Source organism: Osmerus mordax, chromosome 14 (assembly GCF_038355195.1).
Source record: "Osmerus mordax isolate fOsmMor3 chromosome 14, fOsmMor3.pri, whole genome shotgun sequence".
In the NCBI taxonomy this organism is placed as follows: Eukaryota; Metazoa; Chordata; class Actinopteri; order Osmeriformes; family Osmeridae; genus Osmerus; species Osmerus mordax.
In genome coordinates this window covers 4,592,381-4,617,508 of record NC_090063.1, presented here as the reverse complement: position 1 = coordinate 4,617,508, position 25,128 = coordinate 4,592,381, and the positions used below count along the sequence as shown (strand labels likewise).

General features: G+C 50.0%; 1 protein-coding gene across 2 annotated transcripts in view; it reads left to right on the top strand.

Moving 5' to 3' along the window:
• Positions 1-2,218: 2,218 nt before the first annotated feature.
• The window catches only part of ntng2b (netrin g2b), a 45,152-nt gene continuing 22,242 nt past the window's right edge, over positions 2,219-25,128 (top strand). Inside the window, exons 1-3 of one of the 2 annotated variants that reach the window (XM_067250464.1) lie at positions 2,219-2,396; positions 3,472-4,269; positions 12,472-13,115. In XM_067250464.1, the coding sequence (XP_067106565.1) occupies positions 4,057-4,269; positions 12,472-13,115 (857 nt within the window). In that variant the 5' untranslated portion in view covers positions 2,219-2,396; positions 3,472-4,056. Of the gene's footprint in view, positions 2,397-2,749; positions 2,784-3,471; positions 4,270-12,471; positions 13,116-25,128 lie in introns of those variants that run through there. The other variant, XM_067250465.1, reaches the window with a different exon arrangement.

The following is a 25,128-nucleotide window of genomic DNA, read 5'->3' as shown; positions in this document are numbered from 1 at the left end:
ATCTTAAATCTTTAAGCATACTTCGATATCCTTAAATAGTTGTTGGGAATTTATGATGTGTGGTGTGACACACTATCCAGGCTGACAAATATAAGTGTGTGTGTGTGCTTGTGTGTGTGTGTTTTACAGTAAACATATGGGTTTGTAGGTAAGGTGTGTGTGTTTGATTCCGACAGGGCGTTATAGTGTTATTGATGTTGGTGTAAGAGAGACACGTAATTGAATCTCACAATCTAACACCACTCATTCATCAACATCACCAAAGGTGTCATCCATGGAGGCCTGTATTGATGCTTAAACACTCAGCTGATACAGATAGTGTAAATACAGTATGCATTTCCTTTCACATCGATCAAAGGTTGATTGGGCATAATTGATGAGGTAAGGGATCAATCAAATGTCGATTATAAAATGCATAAACGTTGCTTGAGGGATACATGTGTCGTAGTGTAAAAGAAAGTTCTGATTTTACAAGACAAACATTCAAGAGAAAGACTCCAAAACTTATTTCAGATGTATTTGTTGTCAAAAACACTTTTGGGGGATCCACAACATATTCTCCTTTAAAATGTCAACTTATCTTTGACAGTGAGAAAGACGTTAAGGACTTTACGGCAGCCACATCGTGAATTAAACCCAATAACGAACATCATTGACAAAATGAATGCGTCGACGGAGTTGAGAGGACAAGATTTGACGTCATACAGACCACAACAGATTCATCGGTAGCGCTACTGTACGCCCAATGCGTGGCCTGCAGAAGTAGAATTTAACCAATCATCAAACTGGAAATGTAGGCTACTACTTCAAGAACGCTGACACCTTTTATAACTTTGATAAATTACAAGGACCATTTGTTTTGTTCCAGCGCTTGACAGCGCAGGTCTTTAAGTTCATATTTTCAATACAGAACAGGTTTTCATTGAGGAGTAAATTCATTATTTGGGCGGAGAGATATTACTCCTCCACCCAGGTGGTGAAAGGGTTACGGTGGATAGGAGAGATGTGAAAAGAGAAAGGAGGCAAAGCAAGGACAAAGTATCGATCCGCTTTCAACCGTATCCTGTCAGTGTTCCCTGATACAGCAGGTTCATAGTTACGTGCAAATCTCCATCTCTTTCTGACAACATGTTTGCTGTGGCTAGAAGTAAATTATTAGGCCTATTGAGTTTGTCCCCCTAGAAATGACTCCCTTTTTACTTTGTTTCTGCTGGTTCTGTTCATCAAATTCTGTGTGATTTTTTGTTTTTTATTTCAGAACGACAAAGAACATTGTCATAATTCACCCCCGTTTAGATGTAATTAAAACTTTCTAGCGGAAACTGCCACCACTCGAGAATTGACCGCAATGAAACGATCTGCCCGCTTCGCTCCATGGACAGCGAAAGAGCGGCAGAGTATACAAATCTATTAAGGGTTGTTTTAAGCAAACTCAAATTATAAAACGGATATCAAATATCTGAAAAAATACAACAGTCAAAAATACGACAATCAATTTGATCTATGTCAACTTAATGATATAAGAAGTCTACAAAAAATGTATGAAACGACGCAACTAACTTTTGCAACCCCCCGTCCTCCACAATTAATCGACCAATAACCAATAATATTAACCCAGCTCGTGCAAAATCGCCATCTGTCATTTAGTTGAAGATGAGATGAGAGAGATGGAGAAAGCACGACAAGAGGCGCTTCCCTTCCCGTTGTTCCTTTAAGTAGCGCATGTTGGTCTGCCGGTGGGATGGTTCGGTTTGGAGCTGAGAGAAGGAGTTGCGCCGCCCCGGCTCAGTCCAGCAGATAAAAGCTCAGATAGTGATTGAAAGTGATGGTGAAAAGGATTTAGCCTGGGCATTAACTGAGAGTGAGAGACAGAAGGGGAAAGAGAGATATAGAGTGCGTAGGCCTATGCGAGAGAGAGAGAGAGAGAGAGAGAGAGAGAGAGAGAGAGAGAGAGAGAGAGAGAGAGAGAGAGAGAGGTGGGTGGGTGGGGGTGAGAGAGAGGGAGATTTTCCATAAATATTTTTTTTATTTATTTCTGCCCTTGAGCATCCCGGGTAAACCCGAGCTGGTAAAACAGGAGGAGGATAAGGGCGGGCACAACCCCTTCCTCAAAGTCAATATTTTTACTTTTGATACTCCTTCACTTTGGAATTCACGCGCTCCCCTTCGCCGTTTCAGATCTAGGACACCGATCTACCGTGCCGCCATCCTCGGTGTAATAAAAAAGTAACCGACAGAGGAGCAAACAAATAGCGAGATCGCGTACCGATAACGGGAGTACAGTACTAGGCTACACCTCGACGGAAGACCGGTACAGTGGATGAATTTGTGGGCTTATGTCAGCAAAATGTTCGTTTGACGGGACACGTATAAGCTCGCCCGGATGGACATTAAAAGTAAGTGTTTTATCGCACGAATCTCGCAGAGAGTGCATTACTGCATGCACATTCTAGGCAAATCTAAAACGTAACGTGTTTGTCTAGTCAAAAATGTTTGGATTGTCATTACATATGAATGTTCCCCCAATGCAAAAGTTGTGACTTTTTTTAATACTGGCAAATAAATCAATTTAGAGAGGCACGATACAGCGCTTCCCAAATGGTTGCCCCGCCGAGGCTGTTGCAATTTGACACACCCCTATACGGCTATCAGTGCGGGGAAATCGCTTTGATGACTTCAAAACTACGTGCTGAAGTCCTTGGTGTCCCGTTGCCGACATTATGCTGTATTTCATGCGTGTAGGACTACACATTCTCAGACTGACAGTGTGACCAAACATAACGGTTTGTGCAATATTACTTTTAAGACAGCCGTTTTGTCTCGACCTGAAAAAGGATGATTCTAACTCTCCACACAGGCGGCACCCGCGCAATTTTAACCTTTTTTATGCGGATGAGAGACACATAATTGGACATTATCATTTTGAGATTTGACCAAAAAATCGTAATAATTCTGAACCAGCCACCAAAATGTTTGGACTTAAACAGTTAGAATTCATAAGAGCTGAAATGTCTGGAAAGTCGTAGGTTACTGAGCGTCTGAGCTTTATGCCGTTGGCCTAGTTAAGCTTTACTTTGAGAGTTGTCACCCAGAGAAGCACACATTTGTGACTTCAGGGTTGTCACTCACATACTGTGAAAAGTGTGATCTCTGATTTGACTGAACCTCCCCCCCCCTAAAAAAGCAAGACACCCACACACAACTTTGGAAACTTTGGGATAGACCTTTCATGCTTATCTCAAAAGCCCGTTGTAAACGTTAAAACTCTCAAAACGCTATCTCTGACATGACACACGAACATTTGTTATATATCTGTCATAAATTATATAACCATATTCTTCAGTATCGTTGCGTGGCCTCGGCTTAAGACAAGTCATATAACATGTCATAAGAACATGTCACAGACTTTTGATGAATGGTCATTTCACCCTCTCACTTTCTCTGTCTAACGTCTTCCCTCTTTTGTCATAGGACAATCACAGAAGCAGCAGCCGTGCGCCACGTTCAATGGATGTACATAAAGAATCCGTAACCTCTCAGTCATCCTCACCAGACAGTTGTCCTCGGTCGCAGCAGGAAAAAGGTCATTGTGGTCTGCCTCTGGATCTGTGCTGATAGCCTACCTAAACAACCTCCAGCTCTGTCACGAGCAGCACTATGGTTGAAGTTGACGTGTGCTCTCTCTGTAACTTTATACTACCCCACATCCATCACCCGTCACTCCTTTCTACGTCGACCGTCAAAACAAGAAAGTGTTACGTATTTTGGAAGCCGTGAATATTTGTAGAGGAAAGCTAGGTATAGTAGGTCCCACGTTGACATTTTATTCGGTGAGATCTTTTCCTTTATTCAAGACGACTTTCTCACGTTCTCAATTTCTGACCACCTTTCTCGGCAGAGCGCGAGGACGCACGTTGGAAACAGTCGAATTCAATCTATGTGTGCACATGATCACACCTCGCGTTCCACGCTCTTCACCCCTCCTCTGACTACCGTGGCCCCCCTCGCCATTCTCCATACCCCTCTTGGACCACTCCCGTGGCTCCCCCGCCTGTCATGCTCCGCCTGGTCGTGTTGCTGCTGCAGTGCTTCGCCGTGACGCTGGGCCAGTACGACCTGTGCAAGTCCCTGGTGAGCACGGACGATGGTGCGGTGTGGGAACAATACGCATGTCACCCTAAAACGGACAGCATGAAGGACTACATGCGGATCAAGGTGGAACCGGCGGGAATCACCTGCGGAAACCCACCGGAGAGGTTCTGCACGCTGGTAAGTTTACTATAGACTTCTGAAGTTAACACTGAAATTCAACGTATTCTCTATTGGGCCTAAATTCATTTTAACCTGTGTTGACTTGTTGAAAAGCGTGTGCGTATTTGAATAACTTTGTTTTGCACGTGATATGAAATATAAGAACACACTACGTAAAATGTTTTATAAAAAATTAACACAGTTTGTCCAAGTCAGAGCGGAAGCCTCCTAGTGCGCCGTGAACGTGAGTGGGGCTCGGCCTCAGTGTCGCGGGGCACCGAAAGGCATGACACCGGTAAAATGACTTGGCACGGTCGCGCGTCTCACAGAGTGGTATCGAGGTGTTGTTTACCGTGGCACGGTGTTGGCAGGATGTCATCAGGCTTGATTGGGTTTTCTGCAGGGATTTCGAATTTCGCTTGGTAAACTGCATGGCGGAAGTGGGGGAGGACCCCTCCCGTTCAAGGGCACTAAGGGCGAAGGCAGGGAGCTGCGGTAAAATTGTCTCCGCATTACTATGCAAGTGCGCCCGTTCCCTTCCAGGTTATTGAGCGAGCTGAAGTTAGCAGACTCCCCAAGTAAATTAGTTAATGCGTAAAAACCATGAAGTTGTGCAAGTTGCAGATTTTACTTATTTTTTTAAACTCGTGAATCTCAGATATCCTTCAGGCAAGTGTAATATTGGTAATGGCTGGCCTGGTGATGTGGTAATTAGTTTCCCTGTCCATGGGCTGGCCAATCAGATTGAATCAGTCTGGCCTATGATTCATCAGACAGGTAATCTGATGAAGGATGTCTCGTTCTCTATGAAGTAAGAGAGTAAAAGAAAGGAATCAACTTCAGGTGAAACATTTTGGCAGGCTGAAGATGCTACAATAGTAATGTGTCCTCTACAAACAATGAGCTTGGAATAAAGAGTAAAGTTCAACTTTCTATTCCCTTTCGCAGATGCAACCCCCCCCCTCCCTCTCTCTCTCTCACACACACACACACACACACACACACACACACACACACACACACACACACACACACACACACAAACACACACACACACACACACACACACACACACACACACACACACACACACACAAACACACACACACACACACACACACACACACACACACACACACACACACACACACACACACACACACACACACACACACACACACACTGAGACTAATCACAGGACTCAGGGGTTGCTTGACTACAGGATCAGGAGCGGATATTGTCCCTGGATACCTGATGGTTAATGATTTGTTTAATGTAGAAGTAGCGGAAATTGCTGACAGATAGGAAAGCCTTCGTGAGATAGAGAGAGAGAGAGAGAGAGCGAAAGAGAGAGAGAGAGAAAGTGAGTGAGTGAGTCATAATATAGGGAGGTATAGAGGAAAATACAAGGAGGCTTAGGGAGCAAAGGTCAGTGGGAAACAGCGAAATGAAAGAAAGAGAGAACTAAAGAGAGAGAGAGAGAGCGCTAAAGAGAGAGAGAAAGAGAGAGAGAGAAGGCTTGGAAGGTTGTTTTCCTGTATTGACACCTGCCCTTTAATGGCCCGGATTCTGGAAACTCCTGCAACTATATTCCTTAGCCATGAAATATTGATAGAGGCCTAATGGGCTTCCTCAGAATCGGTCCATACCGGCTTTGGGGGCATTATGGGTGTGTGTGTGTCTGGGGGGGGGCGTGGACAGAGAAAGAAGGGTAAGGGATGAGTTTGGAGAGAGGTGTGTGTGGGGACGGTTCATCCCGTCAGCAGTATTGCTCATAGTGAAGAGACAGAGAGGCCGGTCTGTTTGTGGCGCCTGACCGGAGGACTCCCACACACCAGGGTCCACAGAGACCTCGGTCGAGTCCCTGATCTTGTGCAAATCTGGCCCTCAGGTTTCACACCAAACTAGCGGTGTGCTAGGGACAGGCCGCAACATAGCCACGCACGCCACCGTGTATTCCCATCTGCTATCAAACAACCCATTCAGCACACCGAGCCGTGGTGGTTGCCGGCAGGTTGGGCAGGGGTGGACACAGTCCAGACTGACTGTGTTAGGGTGTCCTGTGACCTTAAAGGATGACTGTGCCTGTTTCAGGGCTCTTTGTGTCATTCTCTTGAGGGGGGATATCGGTAGAGATCAGTTATTTTGTGAAAAGCAGCACAGCCACCCCCCTAACCCCCCACCCACCACCCTCCCATGCCTCCGGATTTGGCATCTTTTCAGAGAAGCAGGGTTCTTATCTAATTGGAGTACATTTGCATTTACTCATTCAGCAGTCCCCCAAGTCAAGATACGGTCAGGGAGATGGAGAGAGGAAGAGGCTCCGCATTAGCATGGCCACAGAGGGAGAGAACGAGCGCGAGCGAAGGAGGGAGGGAGGGAGGGAGCAAAAAGAGGGGGGGGATCAAGAACAGGAGATGGAGATCGAAGTGAAGGTTGTGGAAAGGGGGAAAGTGATGGGGGTCAGTTGAGACACTGCAGGGCTGCTGCGGGGTAGTTTGACCCATGACCCCCCCCCCACACACACACACAAACACCATGTAAAACCACCTCTGGCGAGTTTTGATGGATCTTCTGCCTTGGGCTGGATCATTTCCCTGGGAGCTCTGGAATCCATGTTTAGATGTATTTTACCTGGGGTTTCCAAGGGAATCCTCTTCCTCCTTCTCTCCTCTCTCCTCTCACTCCTCTCCCTCCTCGTCCAGTGTCTAATTGTCCTCCTCCTCCTCCTCCTCCTCCTCCTCCTCCTCCTCCTCACCCTTCCAGCTAGCTACAAGCTGGCTCCTTTCAATATGTTGTCAGTTCCTTCCTTTGAGGATGGGGCGATGCATGTGGGGAGCTTGTTGGCAGAGGCCATGTAGCCTGCATTTGGGAGTGGCGCTAGGTAGCTATCTAGCTAACTAGCTATCTGCTTGGGTTGGAGTGGGGGGGGGGAGGGGGAGGGGGAAGTGTCTTGCAAAGAGAGAGTGGAAGAGAGAGAGAGGGCTAATGGTGAGGGAGAAGGAGGGAAGATCACAGCTTAGCTAAGCAGAAAGATGAAATCCGCTCAGCGCTGCAACAAACACCCCATCGCTTAGGAGAGGCAGCACACTGCGGCGCCAACACTCCCAACGTCTCCATGCCTGCCTAGTGCCTTTCTCCTTACAACTCAAACCTTCAATCAACTCCACTCCCTGGAGATTAACGCAGTATTCCCAAGAAAACTGACTGTTGGGTGTGTGTGTATGTTTACTGTATTTCTGTACAGAATGTGTACATGTGTGTATGTGCTGTATGCGTGTGTGTGGTTGATTCGAGTGTGTGTTTTGGATGTGTGTTAGTGTGTGAGATGCAATTGGCAAAGCTAGGGAATTTCTGAGGGTTGTCACATGTATGTGGGTACAGTGTGTGTGTGTGTGTGTGTGTATGAGTACAGTATATGAATCAGAAGGCAAGACAAACACACCTTCCTGTTCCACAACAGATTTACCCGTTTTAGAAGGTAGAAATGAGCCAGTTCTAAAAATAGGCAGGGGAGAGTGAGTGAGAGAGAGAGAGGTTGGGGAGAGTGAGAGGAGAGAGATTGGGGAGAGAGAGAGAAAGAGAGAGACCGGGGCAGAAAGAGAGATAGAGAGAGAGAGAGACAGAGAGAGGAAGGGGGGGTGGAGAGAGAGAGGGGGGAGAGTAGCAGCACAGCAGCGGAAGAGAAGCTGCTGGAAAGAGAGGAAGATGGCAGCTGGTAGCGTGAATCAGTAGATCAGTGCTTCCCAGTGTGGGCCTGAAGCCATCCTGCCTCCCCCCAGCCCAGCCCAGGCCCAGGCAGCCTGCTCTGTCTAGGGCCAAGCACATCCTTCCTACTGTGGACCATACTCAGGAACTGACCTTGTACCTGCCCAGCCCTCTCTGGAGGAAGAGATCCTTCTGTGAATCACAGCTGGATCCTGTCTGACTTTTGGGATCCTGTCAGACCCTTGCGTCCTCTTTCTTTCTCTTCCCCCTATCTCCTCCCTGTCTCCCCCCATTTTATCCCCTACCTATTTCTTTCCTGCCCTATCTCTCTCTCCCCTCTCTCTCCCAATTTCTTTGTCCCCTATGTCTACCCGTGTCTCTCCGCCCAATGCTCTCTACCCCCCCCCCCCCCCCTCTCTCTCTCTCTCTCTCTCTCTCTCTCTCTCTCTCTCTCTCTCTCTCTCTCTCTCCCCCCCCGCCTCTCTCTCCCAATGTCCCTCTACCCAGTGTAAAGGCAGTACCAGTCTCACTTCATGGTGTTGGGCCTGGGCTTGGGGCTTGTTGATCTGCTGGGGTTAGTGGGTTAGCGGACAGTTCTAAGTGAGTCTTAGCCAGGGTGAGTGTGAGACTAAGGGGGATTGGCGGTGCATAGCTCAGACACCCTGAGGTGATCTGACATGCGAGCCAGCTACCTTCCTTCTTTACCTCTTCACCTCTCTGGACCTGCAAGCTCGTAATGAATTGAGGACTGTGTGTGTGTGTGAGTGTGTGTGTGAGTGTGTGTGTCGCAGTGGAATGGGAGCTTTGTAGGTCACGCAAAACAGTTCAAAGGAAGGCGGTCTGTAGAACGAGAACAGGGATGATAGCATCCTGAAAGAGATGACGTCACGGTGTTCTTCTCTGTGCTTCTTACTTATGTAATGAGCCCCCCTTCAAACCCCCCTCCCCCCTCCCCCACCCCGCCCCCCCCCCCCCCCCTCCACCAGACGCACTAATCTGAGAACAGGCTGTCCTGGAGCGTGGAGCGACCAGATGCCCTCCTCCATCCCCCCCCCCTCCCCCTCCCCTGGCCCTGGCCCCCATCCTCTCCTCACCCCTCTCTCCCCCTCTGCTTCGCCAGTTGTGGGATTTGTCTCGTGTCCTCTGGCCTGCTTTAACAAAAACACACACACGCACGCACACACACATTCTCCTGTCAGGGAACTCCGTAGGGAGGCTGAGCCTGTAATTAACCATATAAAATAGTCTATCTCACTCTCTTACTCTATGACTCTCTGCCCCTCTCTCTCTATGAAAAACACAAACATGCACACTAACACACATGCACACACACTTACATGTACTTACTTGTGCATATACAGACACCTGCATGCTGTGTACTGTAGATGCACACATACACACCCATTCCCAGACAAACATTGGACTATACAAATTTACCCACAAAACAATTAATTGTCATATAACTCAAAGACAAGACAATCATATATAGTTTATAAAGGGCAATCTCAAGACGAGAAAATAAAACCCAGTTGAAAAGCAATATCCCTGTGTACTTGCTTTCTGTTATAGGGGAAGGGGGGGTCATTCTGACCATGGTTCCTGTAAACAAACTAAATTGTGTTCTCAGACTCTCTCTCTCTCTCTATTCCCCATGCCAGCAATACCAGGAGAAGTCCTGCAGAACTGCAAAACTAGGGGACATAAAACTAGAGGGAGAGAGAGACAGAGACAGAGGACAGAAATAGAAAGTGAAATAAAGAAAAGAGAGAGACAGAGCGAGAGAGAGAAAGAGAGGAAGGAAAGGAACCTAATGGAAACTAATTGAAATAAAACTTTTTTTTTGGTACAATGAGGTCCATTAATGAAGTAAGGCATTTTCTCAAACACTTTGTCAGTAGTTTGTTTGTGGCACTAATGTCCTTTGTGGCTGAAAGCGTTTCCATAACAGGCCTTTTAGAGAGGCATTGCACATACCTACTTTAAGTTTATGACAGGTAGGTTTTTGAGTTTGTTGTCTGTGTCTACCTGTCGGACTGTCTGCCTGTCTGCCTGTCTGTCTGCCTGTCTGTCGGCCTGTCTGTCTGTCGGCCTGTCTGTCTGTCTGCACCTCAGGGGATGTACAAATTCCAAGCATCTGTTCCACATGGGATGTTCCCCAGCCCAAAACCGGGGAACCCACTTATCACAGCGACACGCAGCACGTTGACATGGTGACAGAGTTTCAGCGCTATGGTACCCGTAGTCGTTGGCGACAGGATCCCAGCGAGGATAATTGCTGGAGGGGCTTAGCGGTGTAGGCCACCTGCCGTAACAGTTGGCCAGGATCTATGTGTGTGTGTTTGTGTGTGTATTGGCAGGAGGTATAGTGTGTGGGATGGAGGATATAGGAAAGTTATAAAGTGTGTGTGTGTACTGTCTGTGTGTGTTTGTGTGTGTGTGTGGGGGGGGGGGTGGGCGAGGGGATAGTGGGCAGGGAATTTAGAAGGCTTAAGCATGTTCCCCCACCCCCCATAAACAATATAACACAATCCTATGATTATCCCTGCAGCTCATTGGGGGAAGGCGGGGGGGGGGGGGGGGGGGGGGGGAGTTAGACAGGCAGGAGAGACAACACATGGCTTTATGTCTCATCCCAAAGTCAGAGAGATCTCTTCCAACTCAGACACTCTAATACTGCGCGTAGACACACACAATCAAACATGCATGGACACAAACACACATACATGCACAGGCACACACAAATGTGCATGCATGGACATAAACTGTTTAGGCCCCCTCACTACCAAAGGTCCAGATTTTTTTTTTACCTTAGAAGTTTTTGTATTAAATACAAAACAAGGGGGAAACTGCAAACAGTTCCACTTTTTTAGATAAAAACCCCCGCCAGGCTGGATACGGTCTTGCTGTTTGTTTTATACAAGTGTTAAAGGTTTTAAAGGGCAGTGATGAACATTACTGCAAACTGCCAGTACTGGTCACATTTGTCGAGACTTTCAACTGCAGTCCCAGGCCATGGTATTGAGACACACACACACATCATTATATCCTAAATCCTTTTCCGAAACACTGTGATATGTACTACGTGTGGAACTAGGACAAGACACTAACCTTGTGATCATCTTCAATGAGATTTCTAGGTCAAGGTTCACCTCATGACGAACAGTCTACTAATCTTCCTGTGTGTGTGCTTGTGTGTGTGTCTGGCAGTCTGTAGACAGTGGTGATAAATAGAGAGAAAGGTAAAGGGATAAAGGGAATTGGTAACAAATTTAGAGAGGTCGAAAGAGTGAGGGGTTTGGCGCTGGAGGAGGACGGATAAAGAGAAGAAATGGAATGAGATACCAATAGCGAGGGGTGAGGGAAAGTGCTGGGGAGAGTTCTGGAAGAGGGGAGGCTAAGAGCCTGGGGGAATAGGGATGGAAAGAGGGCGAGAGAGAAAGGAGGAAGGAAAGAGAGGGAGGAAGGAGGAAGAGTGGAGGCGATTCCCAGCACACTAATGGAGGACCTTGGTCCCGGATGGTCGACATGGACTGTCGTGTCACCCACCTCCACTGCCCGTCCATCCTTCCATCTACCACTCCAGCTCTTTAGCCGTCCATATTTCCATTAAAGTCTGCGTTCTGGTTGTTTATAGACCAGTAGGCTGTCATTGTGTGTGTCCCCCCGCTCTGACGATGATCTGAACTGTGTTGTGTCTGAGAGAGGGAAAAATAATTCGGTTATCAGACAGGAAACAAGCCGCACATACCTCCCCTGTCTGTGTGTGTGTGTGTGTGTGTGTGTGAAAAAGATAGGGAGATTATTATCTCATATTGTTTGGTAATAACAAAGTAGTTTCAGTTCTAAGACGTCTTCCCACGCAGTCCTATCCTTTGTACTAGAATATCTCTACTGGATGAGTTCCTTTCTCCTCTCCTCTCCTCTCTCCTCTCTCATCTCTCATCTCTCCTCTCTCATCTCTCCTCTCTCCTCTCTCATCTCTCCTCTCTCCTCTCTCCTACCCTCCCCTCCGCTCCCCTCCGCTACCCTCCCCTCCCCTCTCCTCTCCTCTCCATTCCTCCTGATGTCACCCAAAATCTGATGATTAATGGAGCAGCCTCCCAGGATGGTAATTCTGGCTTATTGTTATTAGACACCCAGCATGGGTTTGACAGACTGGTCAGATTTGCAACACTGTAGTGTTGCAAAAGGATTACATTCAAAAGAGGAGGGATTCAATCAGCCTAAGCAAAGCTTGTGCAGTAATATGTAAGGAATAAAGTGTTGGATCAATCCTGGTTAGTAAGTTCCCTGTCTTTTCTCTCTATTCCTGTTCGATATGTTTTATACTTGTTTGTGTGTTGTGGCTCGTGTGTTGTGGAGAGCTCTGTCTGAAAGTCTCAGACAGACTCCACAGCAGCACAGCGCCTACTCTTATCACCAAGAACTTAGAGTGTCTACGAAAGAAGAGTTTTGGTGGTTAGTGATTGACCCAATCCTCTAACCCTGCTACCCCGCCTCCCTCCCCAACAGGAGAACCCCTACCTCTGCAGCGACGAGTGTGACGCCTCCAACCCCGACCTGGCCCACCCCCCTCAGCTGATGCAGGACCGAGAGCGCGGCGGCCTCATCACCTACTGGCAGACAGTCACATGGTCGCGCTACCCTGAGCCCCTATTGGCCAACATCTCCCTGTCCTGGAACAAGAGCCTGGAGCTGAGCGACGACGTCCAGATCACCTTCGAGTACGGCCGACCCACCATCATGGTCCTGGACAAGTCCATGGACAACGGTCGCTCCTGGCAACCGTTCCAGTTCTACGCGGACGACTGCCAGGAAGCCTTCAACATGCAGCCCAAGCGAGTCGCGGACCTGACGGCCGCCAACATCACCCGGGTCATCTGCACGGAGGAGTACTCGCGCTGGGTGGGCTCCAAGAACGAGAAGAACGTCCGGTTCGAGGTGCGGGGCCGCTTCGCCGTGTTCGCCGGCTCCCGGCTGCAGAACATGGACAACCTGTACACCCGGATGGAGAGCATGAAGGGACTGAAGGACTTCTTCACCTTCACCAACCTGCGCCTCAGGCTGCTGAAGCCGTCGCTGGGGGGGACCTACGTGCAGAGGGACAACCTGCTGAGATACTTCTACGCCATCTCCAACATCGAGGTGCAGGCACGGTGAGTGGCGCGCTCGCGCGGCGTTAGAGAGTTCCACGGCGGTTACGACAGGGTTGTAAGTTCCAGGGCTGTTCCGGGTGGGTTGCAGCAAAGTGACACGGGAGTCATAGAGCATTGTAAAAAACGACAGCAAAATGATCTAGAATGTTGCTTACATTTAGTCATTTTTTTTTACAGACGCTCTTATCCAGATGCTTCCCATCTGAATGAGTGCCTCAGCACTACAACAATGTCTTTATAAAAAAACGACTTTGGCTGCTGTCGGGATCATGTTCCGATACTTGCCAGGTGAACGATAACCGCAGTGCAGTCGATACTGAGTGACTCTCCTGCACTGTCATACAATACTCACGTGATGTAGACAGGGGGGCTTTCCCATGTTGGAGGGGACCCTGACGAGCCCAGACCTTCCAACCCCGGTGGATGGGATGCGAACCCATAGTCATGCCCGTGGGGGGAGTCATGCCCAAAGGCAAACCTGCACACACACACACGTGTGTCTGGATCCCAGTGTTGTTCATGTCTCACAAGGCTGAGCGGGTGAGTTACGACCAGTCAGACAATGTCAGACACAAGAGGAAGCTGTGTGTGTGTTTTCTTTTATGGACGGTGGATTAAATCCTAGGCGAACGGTTCACAGATCAATTCCCACTTCATAACCACCCATGGAATGTCTAGTCTGCTGAATGAAATGTATTATGTATGTTACAGTTTACAATGGAATACAATGGCTTTCCCCTCTTCACATTTCTGCACGGGCATAAACACACTCACGGCACGTGCATACACACACACACACATTCCAACTCCACACATGTTCATACACGGCCAGTTTAATCCAAGGCGGTCTAAACCCCTTCCCCTGCCCCCCGCCCTCCACCCCGCCCCCGCTCGCCTTTCTCTGATCCCACGCCACCTGTCATTGGTCGACATGAGCGATGATTAACGACACAAACAGGAGGCCCCCGCTGGTCCAGAGGTAACCAACGCCCCCCCCCGCCCCCCCCCACCCCACCCCTCGTTCTGCAGGGGAGACGACGGGAACCCTTACATGGCAACTTTGTGACATTGAGGGATGGTTTAGCTGTTACACGCCTGCTTAGCATCAACAAGCCATCTCTCCTACCTTTCAGAATTATTATTCCAATCAATACGGCAGGGTGACATTTGAGTGGTATTTAACATCCTTGTTGGGTTGGTGGGGGGGTGGGGGGGGGGGGGCAGGAGGAGGGCTGTGCGTGAGCAGGTGAAAATGGAAAGTAAGGAATACGCTTATGTGCACAGTTGTGGAGGGGGTATAGAGAGAGAGGTGTCGCCTGACAAGGGCCTGCCTGTGTGTTGAAGAGGGGGGGGGGGGAATCCAGAAGTGGTTGATGAAGTCCTGAGTGGATGCTGACACAGCATCGCAGCCCCCCCCCCCCTCCCCCCGCTTCAACCCACCAGCTCTAAAGAGAAGATGTGTACGTATCGATCACCAGACGCTTCTGAAGCTTAGCACGAGAAGACAAGGGTGACAGAGAGAGAGGGAGAGAGAGAAGGTGAGAGAAAGGGAGAGAGAGAGAGAGGGTGAGAAAGAGAGAGAGAGAGGGTGAGAAAGAAAGAGAGAGAGAGGGTGAGAAAGAGAGAGAGAGAGCAAGAGAGAGAGAGAGAGAGAGAGAGAGAGAGAGAGAGAAAGAGAGAGCGAGGGAGCAAGAGGGTGAGAGCGAGAGAGAGCGAGCTGCCCAGGACCTGCAGACAGACAGAGATACCAGCCAAACATTATCCGTGCCAGTGATATACTGTGCAACCATCTTTCCTCCTCATTTTCTGTTTTTACCGGAGGCACCGATCTTCCATCCCTCCATCCCTGCCCTGACGTCCCCCCCTCCCCCCCCCCCACCCTGAGCCCTGGAAGTGACTGATACGATCTGGGGCTGGATCAGGTGTCAGCGAGCCCCGATTTAGCCCTGGTGGAGGCAGGAGGGACGCTCCCTCCCTCCTCTTCGCCCCTGCCCTCCACACCTCCCGTAACATAATCACTAATCAATAAAGTTATTCTGGGCGGCCAGCAGGACTATTGGGTGATGGTAGATGGGGGGTCCAGGGCGGCTACTGTACAATGAGAGGTGTCTAACGCTCTGCAATGTGAAATTGATTTGGGGGGGGCCAGACGATTAGTCAACGTTCCCTGGACAAAAGGGCTAAGCCATCTCATCTCATCTCCGCCAACAGACTGGGATTTCCAATGCTTTAAATTTGAATAATGAATACTCTCTCCATCTACCCCCCCCCCCCCCCCCAACCCCTCTCTCTCTCTCTCTCTCTCTCCTGGGTGCTTGACGGGGGACAGCAGGGTGAAATGGGTTTTATATAATAAGGCAGACCGTCTCGCTACTTCGGGTCGCCGCGGTAATGAGATAGGCTGGCGATATCGACGGGAGAGGTTGTTGTCACTTCCTGGTGGGCTCAAGTGTCCCTGGAAGGAAGGAGAGCAGGAGGAGGTGAGGACTGGGGGGGTGGGGGGGCAAGGAGGAGGAGATGGAGGAGATAGAGGAGGAGAAACGGCAGGGGGAGGAGAGAAGAGGTGAGGAGGTGGAGATGACAATTCCGAAGAGAAAGAGGAGGAGGAGGAGGGAAGAAGGGAGGAGATATGGAGGAGGATGAGGAGGGGTGGAAGACAGGATGAGAACAATGCCGGAGAAGCTCTCTGCCCTGCCTGTCTCTCTGCCCTGCCTGTCTCTCTGCCCTGCCTGTCTCTCTGCTCTGCCTGTCTCTCTGCCCTGCCTGTCTTTCTGCCCTGCCTGTCTCTCTGCTCTGCCTGTCTCTCTGCCCTGCCTGTCTCTCTGCTCTGCCTGTCTCTCTGCCCTGCCTGTCTTTCTGCCCTGCCTGTCTCTCTGCTCTGCCTGTATTTCTGCCCTGCCTGTCTCTCTGCTCTGCCTGTCTCTCTGCCCTGCCTGTCTCTCTGCCCTGCCTGTCTCTCTGCCCTGCCTGTCTCTCTGCCCTGCAAGTCTCTCTGCCCTGCCTGTCTCTCTGCCCTGCCTGTCTCTCTGCCCTGCCTGTCTCTCTGGCCTGCCTGTCTCTCTGCCCTGCCTGTCTCTCTGGCCTCCCTGGTGTGTGATCTCCTTAGATCTGACAGTGCATTGTCAGAATGACGGGCTTGGGCTGCAAAGAGCTGGCGTAGGTATTTGGGAAGCCAGGTACTCAGGCCTCGATACTGCTGTTTTATCAATAACGCTGCTACCTGATAGCCCATTAAGTGCAAACGCAGGGAAGCGAGGGAGGAGAGCAAAGAGGGAGAAGGGGAGAGAGAGGGGAGGTAAATTTAGATTTGTGGACGTACCGAGATCACTCAGCATACTGGATGAGAGACAGACAACGAGTGGGGGAGAGTGGGAGGGGGAGGGTGGGGGCGGAGTGGGGGAGGAGTGGGAGAGGGAGAGTGGGGGGGGGGGAGTGCAATGCAAAAGAGAAAGAGGGTCAGACAAGGTGGAGGACAGACAGATGGAGGGATGGGAAGAAAAGCTGGACGGAGTAAAAGAGAGTAGATGAAGACAAAGGTGAGAGGAGGAGAAGAAGGGGAGCCCAGTGAGGTGGCAGGAGGAGGTCAGGACATGGAGAGAGAGAGAGAGAGAGAGAGAGAGAGAGAGAGAGAGAGAGAGAGAGAGAGAGCGGGGGCAGAGCGCAGGACACAGCAGAAAAGGAGGAGGAAGAGGGGAGAGCCTGTGTCATGTGAGGAGAAACGGCTGGAATTCACAAGTGTGTCGTCACTGTCACCTTGGTAACCCTGACAGCATAACCAATTTTATATTTCAACCAAAATCAAATGCAATATGGATCGTGAAAGGCTATTTTTCACGAGGCCATCAGCCCGTAAGTTCATGCACTTTGACCAAACAATAGAATTGAAACCGTTCTGTTTTGGCCTTGGAGTGTCCTATTAAAACACACCTCAACATTTCATGAACGTTTCCTTGAACTCATGATGCCTGATAGAGGCTTTATGCAGCATCAGAGAGAATGAGAGAGATAATGTGTGTGTGTGAAGAGAGAGAGAGAGAGAGAGAGAGAGAGAGAGAGAGAGAGAGAGAGAGAGAGAGAGAGAGAGAGAGAGAGAGAGAGAGAGAAAGAGAGAGAGAGAGAGAGAGAGAGCGAGAGAAGCTACCACCACCGCCTCAACTCTCGATTACCATTCACATTAGTGAAATCACATTCACAGTGAAGCTTCCCTTACCAGCCCGGCTCCAAATCCTCCACCCCCACCCCCCTCGCCTTTCCTCTCGGGCCCATCTGTCAGCAGCTGTCCCTGGGTAGAGGAGCGAAGTGGAACGGCCTGGGCACCACCATCGCACCGGAGACTGTATAATGGATTAGGCCAGGTCGTGGATTGGGCCAGTGTAATGGAATCAGCAGCAGGCCGAAGAGTGGGTCTCTATAATAGAATGAAGGGCAGGCCATAGGCTCAGCAAGAGCCACGTAAGTGGATTAGGCCTATGCTGAGGGATGAAGGGATGAGGAAGGAGGGATGGCAGGATGGAGAAGGTTAGGAGAGGAAGGACATTCATCTGCTGGTAATCCTCGACAGCGGCAGGTCGTTTGCTCGTCTGAAGTCCGCCGACTCGTTCGATTCGCTCCGTCGTGATGGAAGGGGAAAGACATTTAAGGGAGGAAGCGTGTGTGAGTGTGTGTGTGTGTGTGTGTGAGAATGTGTGTGTGTGTGTGTCTGTGTGTGTGTGTGCATTGCTTTTCTGCATCTGATGTGCTCGTTCGCGACTTATCGCGCACACTATCGCGCACACACGTACGCACACACACACTCCCCCCACCCCACCCCACCCCCCCACCCCCCCCAGAGCAAGTGCAAGCGAGCGCTGCCAGTCCGTGAATGTGATAGCTGCTAAGGGCTTGATAGATGAACGTGTTTGGGTGGGCATGTTGTTTCATGCCTGCATGTCTTCAGACCCGTGTTTCTGTCTCTCCGTGATAGTGGACACCTGCTGAGAGAGATAATGTGCTGAGAGCTTGTTGTCTCTATCCAGCCTGCCCTCCTACCAGATGTTGTTGGGGCTGGGGCTGGGGCTGGGGCTGAGGCTGGGGCTGGGGCTGAGGCTGAGGCTGGGGCTGGGGCTGAGGCTAGGCTAGGCTCCGGCTGAGCTTGGGCTGGGCTAGAGCTACTAGGTGTAGGGCTAGAGTTAGGGCTAGGGCTGGGGACTGGAAAAGTCTAGGGTTAGGGTTAGGGCTAGGTTAGCATGTGGTAGCACGTGGCAGCTTGTTTAGGAGTGACAGGTCCCAGCTAGCCAGGTGACTGATTTGTGGTCTCAAGGCTCCGTCTGTCTCTCTCTTCTCCTCTGGCGTTTGAGCGATTGCAGATATCACTCTTTTGTTCCCTCTTTTTTCGCCCTCTTCCTTTTTTGGTCGCGATTATCGATGTTGTGTGACTTTGACTTTGGAAACTGCCACCCCCATGGTGAATTATACCAAAGTTTGATGTTGTGTCCTTTAGCGAGTGTGAAGGTTAGTGAATGGGAGGGAAAAGGAAGAGGGTGAGAGAGAGAGAGAGAGAGAGAGAGAGAGAGAGAGAGAGAGAGAGAGAGAGAGAGAGAGAGAGAGATCGAAAAGTATGACAGATGTACTTCCAGTGGCATGGGACTGGTGTGTGTGATTTGGTGATGAAGGATGGTGTGTGTGTGTGTGCGTGTGTGACGCAGTGTTACAGTTTTTTTTATTTGCTTTGGTACTATTCTCACAAGTATGTGGTAAAACCTCACAACTGTTAGTACAAAACTCAAAGCAGATCATCAAAAAGTCTGTTTTTTCAAACATGTAATCACATGTTCAATTGACAAAGTACAATGCTTACACAATCACTTTTTCACCACACCTAATCAGTGTGTCATCAAAGAAATATCTTTCATATGAAGTAATTGTCTTTCACAATGCAATGCTCACAATACTTTTGATATGCTTCTCATCTAATTTGCGTAAATACATTTGACCAACACTTAATCCAACTGATCTTAATGGTTAATCACTGAACCGTTTGGTAAACCTATATATTTTCATTTCAGCAATACGTAAACAGTAAATTGATTTTGAGAACTACAGAAATAAAATGTGTTTTTGTACGAACATATAAATTAACCACACATGATGAGTACTCGTTATTGCTACTTGATTTCGGATTGGGGTAACCACAATTGGTCATTAGATATACGTAAAAGTGGGGGCGTAAACACTGGCAATTTCTTTCAACAGCATAGACAGCAAGGAATAGGAAGAGCTCGTGGACAAGGGATCCGTCAGAGAGGTGGGCATCAGAGAGGTCAACAGAGAGGTCAGAGGGGTGGGCATGGGCACCAACAGAGAGGTCAGAGGGGTGGGCATGGGCACCAACAGAGAGGTCAGAGAGGTGGGCATGGGCACCAACAGAGAGGTCAGAGAGGTGGGCATGGGGCCTCTAAATGTTATGTTTTGTTCTCATTTAGTAGTTACATAATAGAAAGTATACCTATGTTACAATTATATCTGAAAAATAGTAATAACTGAAAAATAGTAATAACTACTTAATTTGCCCAAATGATTGTAGACGATGTCTTCATTGATCCTTCACTTGATTACACATAGGATGGATATTTTGGAAATTATTATTTATTATGTAAATGTGAGTAATGTAAGTGTATTGCCTAATGTGAAACTGTGTAATCTGTCTTTTACATAGTACTGGAACATACTGTAATGCTACCGCACGGACATGCCCACAGCAAGAGCGAAGGCAGAGAGAGGAGCGAGAGAGAGAAACCGAGGTCAAAGCTGACCCCTTCAGATTGAAAAATTGCAATCCTCCGTAGCGTGAGACGAGAAACGTCATCTCAAACGCTTGTCCAGCTTTCATATCAATATATTTCACTTCTGAACGCAAACTTGTCAATCGAGCAGTGAATCATTACGGTTTGAGTCTACACAAACAATATGCCCGTCGTGCGTGACCACACCCTCGACCTCATTATCATAAAGTGCCCCTCCCTTCCACAGACTGACCACACCCCCATCCCCCCCGCCCCCCGCCCCTCTCTCGGGAGTGATCTCCCCAGGAGATGGCTCCGGCTCGGGAAAACGGATGGCTTTCTAAATCCTTGATGAGCGGGCGGCGGCGCGGGCCGAGGAGAGAGGCCCCGCGGAGAGCCGTGGCAGAGCGGCGAGCTGCGCGTCACCGCGCCTCTCGCGGGCGGTGATTTATGACAGCTCGCTTGTAACTGATTTGATCATCACTGTTCATACCTTCGCAGAGGAGGAGCCGAACGTTGAAGTCAGCGAATTCCTGCTCTTTTATTTCCCCCTCTTTTTTTTTTTCTTCTGTTCGTTTCTTTCGCCGAAGGCACTTTTTCAGACGTCTCTTTCTTTTTCCCTCTCTTCCTGACTTCCTTCCAGTCCCCCCCCCTCCCTCCATCCCTCCATTCCCTTTCTCCTTCTCCTCCCATAAATATCCTTTGAAATTCCCAAACGTAATAAAGAATTCTCCTAGGTGGACCCTGCTTAGCACACCCCCCCCCCCCCCCTCCCCCCGATGTGGGGGGGGGGGGGGTTTCCCACCGCTTCCCAGCTTCAGAACCGAGCAGCTCACTGGATGAGAAAGGGGAGAGGGAGAGAGGGAGGACGCGGAGAGGAGAGGGAGAGAGAGGAGAGAAGGAGAGGAGAGGGAGAGAGGAGAGGCAGAGAGAGGGAGGAAGAAGAAAGGAGAGGAAGAGAGGAGAGGCAGAGAGAGGGAGGAAGAAGAAAGGAGAGGAAGAGAGGAGAGGCAGAGAGAGGGAGGAAGAAGAAAGGAGAGGAAGAGAGGAGAGGAGGGAGAGAGAGGAGGGAAGGAGCGGGAAAGAGGAGAGGGAGAGAGAGGAGGGAAGGAGAGGGAGAGAGGAGAGGCAGAGCGAGGGAGGAAGAAGAAAGGAGAGGGAGAGAGGAGGAGAAGACGAGTGTCCTTGGAAGGGCTGTTTGTTCCACGTGAGCCACATTAATTAGCATACGATCACAAACACGCAAACATGCACACATGCTGCTTTATTACTATCAGACTGTTGCATTATCATAAGTTTATGAGCATGTAAATGTACACCCTTAAACACACACACATACTTAAAATCCCATGCAGACACACACAGCCAGGACCGATGCAGAGTAAGAAGCTGACCATCATGTGCTCTGCTGTACATACATCACTATTATTTCATCACTAATTCCAAGGTTACTATGGTGCAGCACACAGGAGGGAATATGATTGGCTCAATATCCAAACAGAGCCAGGCAGAAGAGGAAGCGTTCAGTCATAGTGGATGTCCTAGGGGCTTCTACTGGCTGGATCTTGTAAACAATCATCGTCCTGCTTTTTAGTAAAGACCTCCAAGATTTAGTCCTTGTACTAATTGCCTCGCTAACTGTGCCAGTGTTTTGAATCACCCCCCCCCCCCCCCCCCCCACCACCACCACCACCACCCCCCTTGTCCTGAAGCTAGGGTAGCTCTCGTCTTGCCATGACTAATGATGCTCTCCCTGTGTCAAGGTTTAGCAGGATATTTATATTAACCCGTGTCGCCCTCATCCCAAATCAACTCAAATACAGCTCCTGGGCCTGCTTCCTGTGCTACGCAGACACACACAAACACACACCTGCATAGAGTTACATCTTCCTTTACCTACACCACAGTAGACTGTGCGTGTGTGTGCATGTGTTTGTGTGTGTTTGTTTGTGAGCCTCAGGGCTAGTCCTGTCCTGTCTCAGGTTTCACTGGGGTACAGTTAAATTCCATCTCCGAGGTTCGCGTGGAGGGCACACTGTCTCGGAGGGAAGGCCTGGAAATCCGCAGTTTACTTCTCCCAGTCCCAGTCCGCCCTCCTAATCCCTCCGTGTAACACACCCACATCCACACACGCACACGCACATGAACTCAGGCTGCTCCACACACATACACACCTGCAGACGCACACACGCATGCATTTACCCAGTGCTACACACAAGCAGCCAATCACACACACACACACATGCTCTCAGGCAGTACCATATGAAGGCACACCCCCCACACACAGACCCAGCCCCTGCAGGCAAACAGCTCCTCTCCACCCCAGCACAGTCACCCTGGGGGGCCCGAGGCCCCGTGGGGGGGCCCAGGCAACGAGGAGGCGTCCCGCCAAACCTTTGTCATCCCCAGCTTCTGTCCCTCATCATGTTTTCGTGCCGTCTGTTCTCTGGGCCCGGCTCGCACTCCTCCTCCTCGTCTTCTCTTGCTCCTTTCTTCTCCGTTCCTGTCTTTTTCCCCCCCCCTTATTTGGTCGCTGTTCTGGAGGAAGAGAGGAGGATGCCCCCCTCCTCCCCCCCTCCACACCTCCTCCCCCCCCTCTTCATCCTCGCATTTTCTAGCTCTACATCCCTCCACCCTCTCATCCCCCTTTCCATTTCTCTGTCCCTTCATCCTCTCATCCCCTTCCCTCTCTCCTTACCCCCCCCCCCCCCCCCCCCCCAGGCGAGGAGGTGGTCTGCGCCGTTCATTAAAATCCATTCAGTTGCGGGGGCCCTGTAGAGCCGAGGGCCTCACACAGCCGCGCTGGCCCCTTCTGATCTACAGACTGATAGGGTGGAGGGGAGGATGGGACGAGAGAAGCGAGGGAGAGAGGGGGAGAGATGGAGGAACGAGTGACTGCAATATTTCAACATTGGCATGATAGTGTTCTGTATCCACCACCACTCCTATATATATATGGATATATATACCCTCTCTCCCACTCTCCCCGGTCTTTCCTCCTGTCCCTCTCAGCCTGCAGCCCTTGCCTCCACTCTGCCCCTACCCTGCCTCCTCCCTGCCTCCACTCTGCCCCTATCCTGCCTCCTCCCTGCCTCCACTCTGCCCTTACCCTGCCTCCACCCTGCATCCATTCTGCCCCTACCCTGCCTCCATTCTGCCCCTACCCTGTCTCCTCCCTGCCTCCACTCTGCCCCTACCCTGCCTCCTCCCTGCCTCCCCTTTGCCCCTACCCTGCCTCTACCCCACCTCTACCCTGTCTCCACCCTGCCTCGACACTGCCTGCCACTGATGCACCTTCACCCTGCCTCTCCTCTACCTCCAAGGTCTTCACTGAGGGCTTAACGTTAGACACGCACAAGCCATTTACTGCATTCTCTCTGTGAATAATTTACACAGCTACACTTACACATGCGCATGGACACGCACGCGCATCGCGCGCGTAGAGCAGTCCGGACACATTTACACACAAGCGTACGGGCACACACATCTACACACACACCCACGCAAAATGCGAGTGCACACAGGCACTCACTAAGAAGAACTTTATGTAAGGACCACACCCATAATGTAACTGTAGATGCCAGGGACACCCCTAGGATACGTTTTCACACTCACACACAAACACACACCATACATCTCACAAAGTCAATCAAGGTCATTTCAATGGCATAAATGCAATATTTCTTGATGTTGTAGCCTACTGCTGGTTCCGTTTTTAAAATAAGAGTTTAAAATAAGCTCAGTGACCTAGCCAAGTCTGTCTGAGTGTGGTGTAGTGTGTGTTGTGTGTGTAGCTTGCGTATGTGTTTGTGTGTTACCCCAAAACATCCCTCTGGCCTTTTTTTTTTGGGGGGGGGGGCGGCTGTGGCTCAGGGGGTAGAGAGGGTTGTCTGTTAATCGCAAGGTTGGCGGTTCGACCCCCGACTCCTCCTAGGTCATGTGCCGAAGTATCCTTGAGCAAGACTCTGAACCCCAAGTTGCTCCCGATGGGAAGGCCGGCGCCTTGCATGGTAGCTCGCTGCCGTCGGTATGTGTGAGTGAGAGTGTGAATGGGTGAATGAGAGGCAAACATTGTAAAGCGCTTTGAGTGCCGCTAAGGTAAAAAAGCGCTATATAAATGCAGTCCATTTACCCCCATAGCCTCAGAATGAGTCCGTCAACTCAGTCCATAAGCGCACTCACACACGCACGCACACACACACGCGCACACACAGACACGCACACACACACACAGAGGCTTCTAAAACTTGGCAGAGTTTGCATAGTGGGTGGATTCTACTTGCTCTCTGTCTAGTTTATTCGACGACGTCGTTGAAAAAGCATCAATCGTCCATAAGTGAGTCTAAGTGGTTGGAGAGCAGCAGTAGAGTCTAAATAGGCTTCCAATAATAACACAATAACTCCTGGTCAACAAGCTACAGGAAGATCTCCAGATATGGATTACTTCTTCACCAGTGTAGAGAAAGAAGGGAGGAGGAGGAAAACTAGGGGAGAAGGTAAACGCTCAAAGGGGATCACACACAAACACACACACACACAACACACACATACTAAGACACGCACGCACACACACATACACACTCGCTCCAGGAGACTGCGCTCCAGGAAAATCGATCTTCTCCCTTCAGAGAATGAAATTTATGAAGCGGGACCACAAACGCAGTCATGTCCAATTAGCTCTGGCGAATTTACGAGGCTGCTGGCGGGAGGGGGGGGGGGGGGGGCTGCGGTGATAAAGACTTTAGGAACAAGCCAATAAGAGGTACGGATCAATGATCGGGCTCCACGCGGATCTTGACAGTCACCCGCGCTCCGCTGCAGAGGCGGCCTGCTCCGCGCTGCTCCTCGCTGGGCTCCGCTGCAGGAACAGAAGGGCCTGCAGGCTGGAGGGGCTGTTACGATAGGATACGATATGATATGATACCATCGTACCATAACATGCGATTGACGATACTGTTACTGACCAGAAATCAGTCGGTTTCACGATCGGATGCGAAACCTGGAATTTGCAAGCGACCTTACCTCCGTGATCCACGGCAACGCTCGCTCCTCAAGCCCCCGGCAACACAGCCCCGTGACAGGACACAATCCCCAGCCTGAGTGATGCTGGATACAGGAGGGTGAACAGGCGTGAACGCAGCGCTGCTGTAAAACACCTCACCTGGCAGCGCGCTGCACCAGCCTTTTTGTGTGAAGCACCTGTCTGATAGGACTCAGTGAAGCGTTTCACCAATACCCTGGCTGCCTGTGTG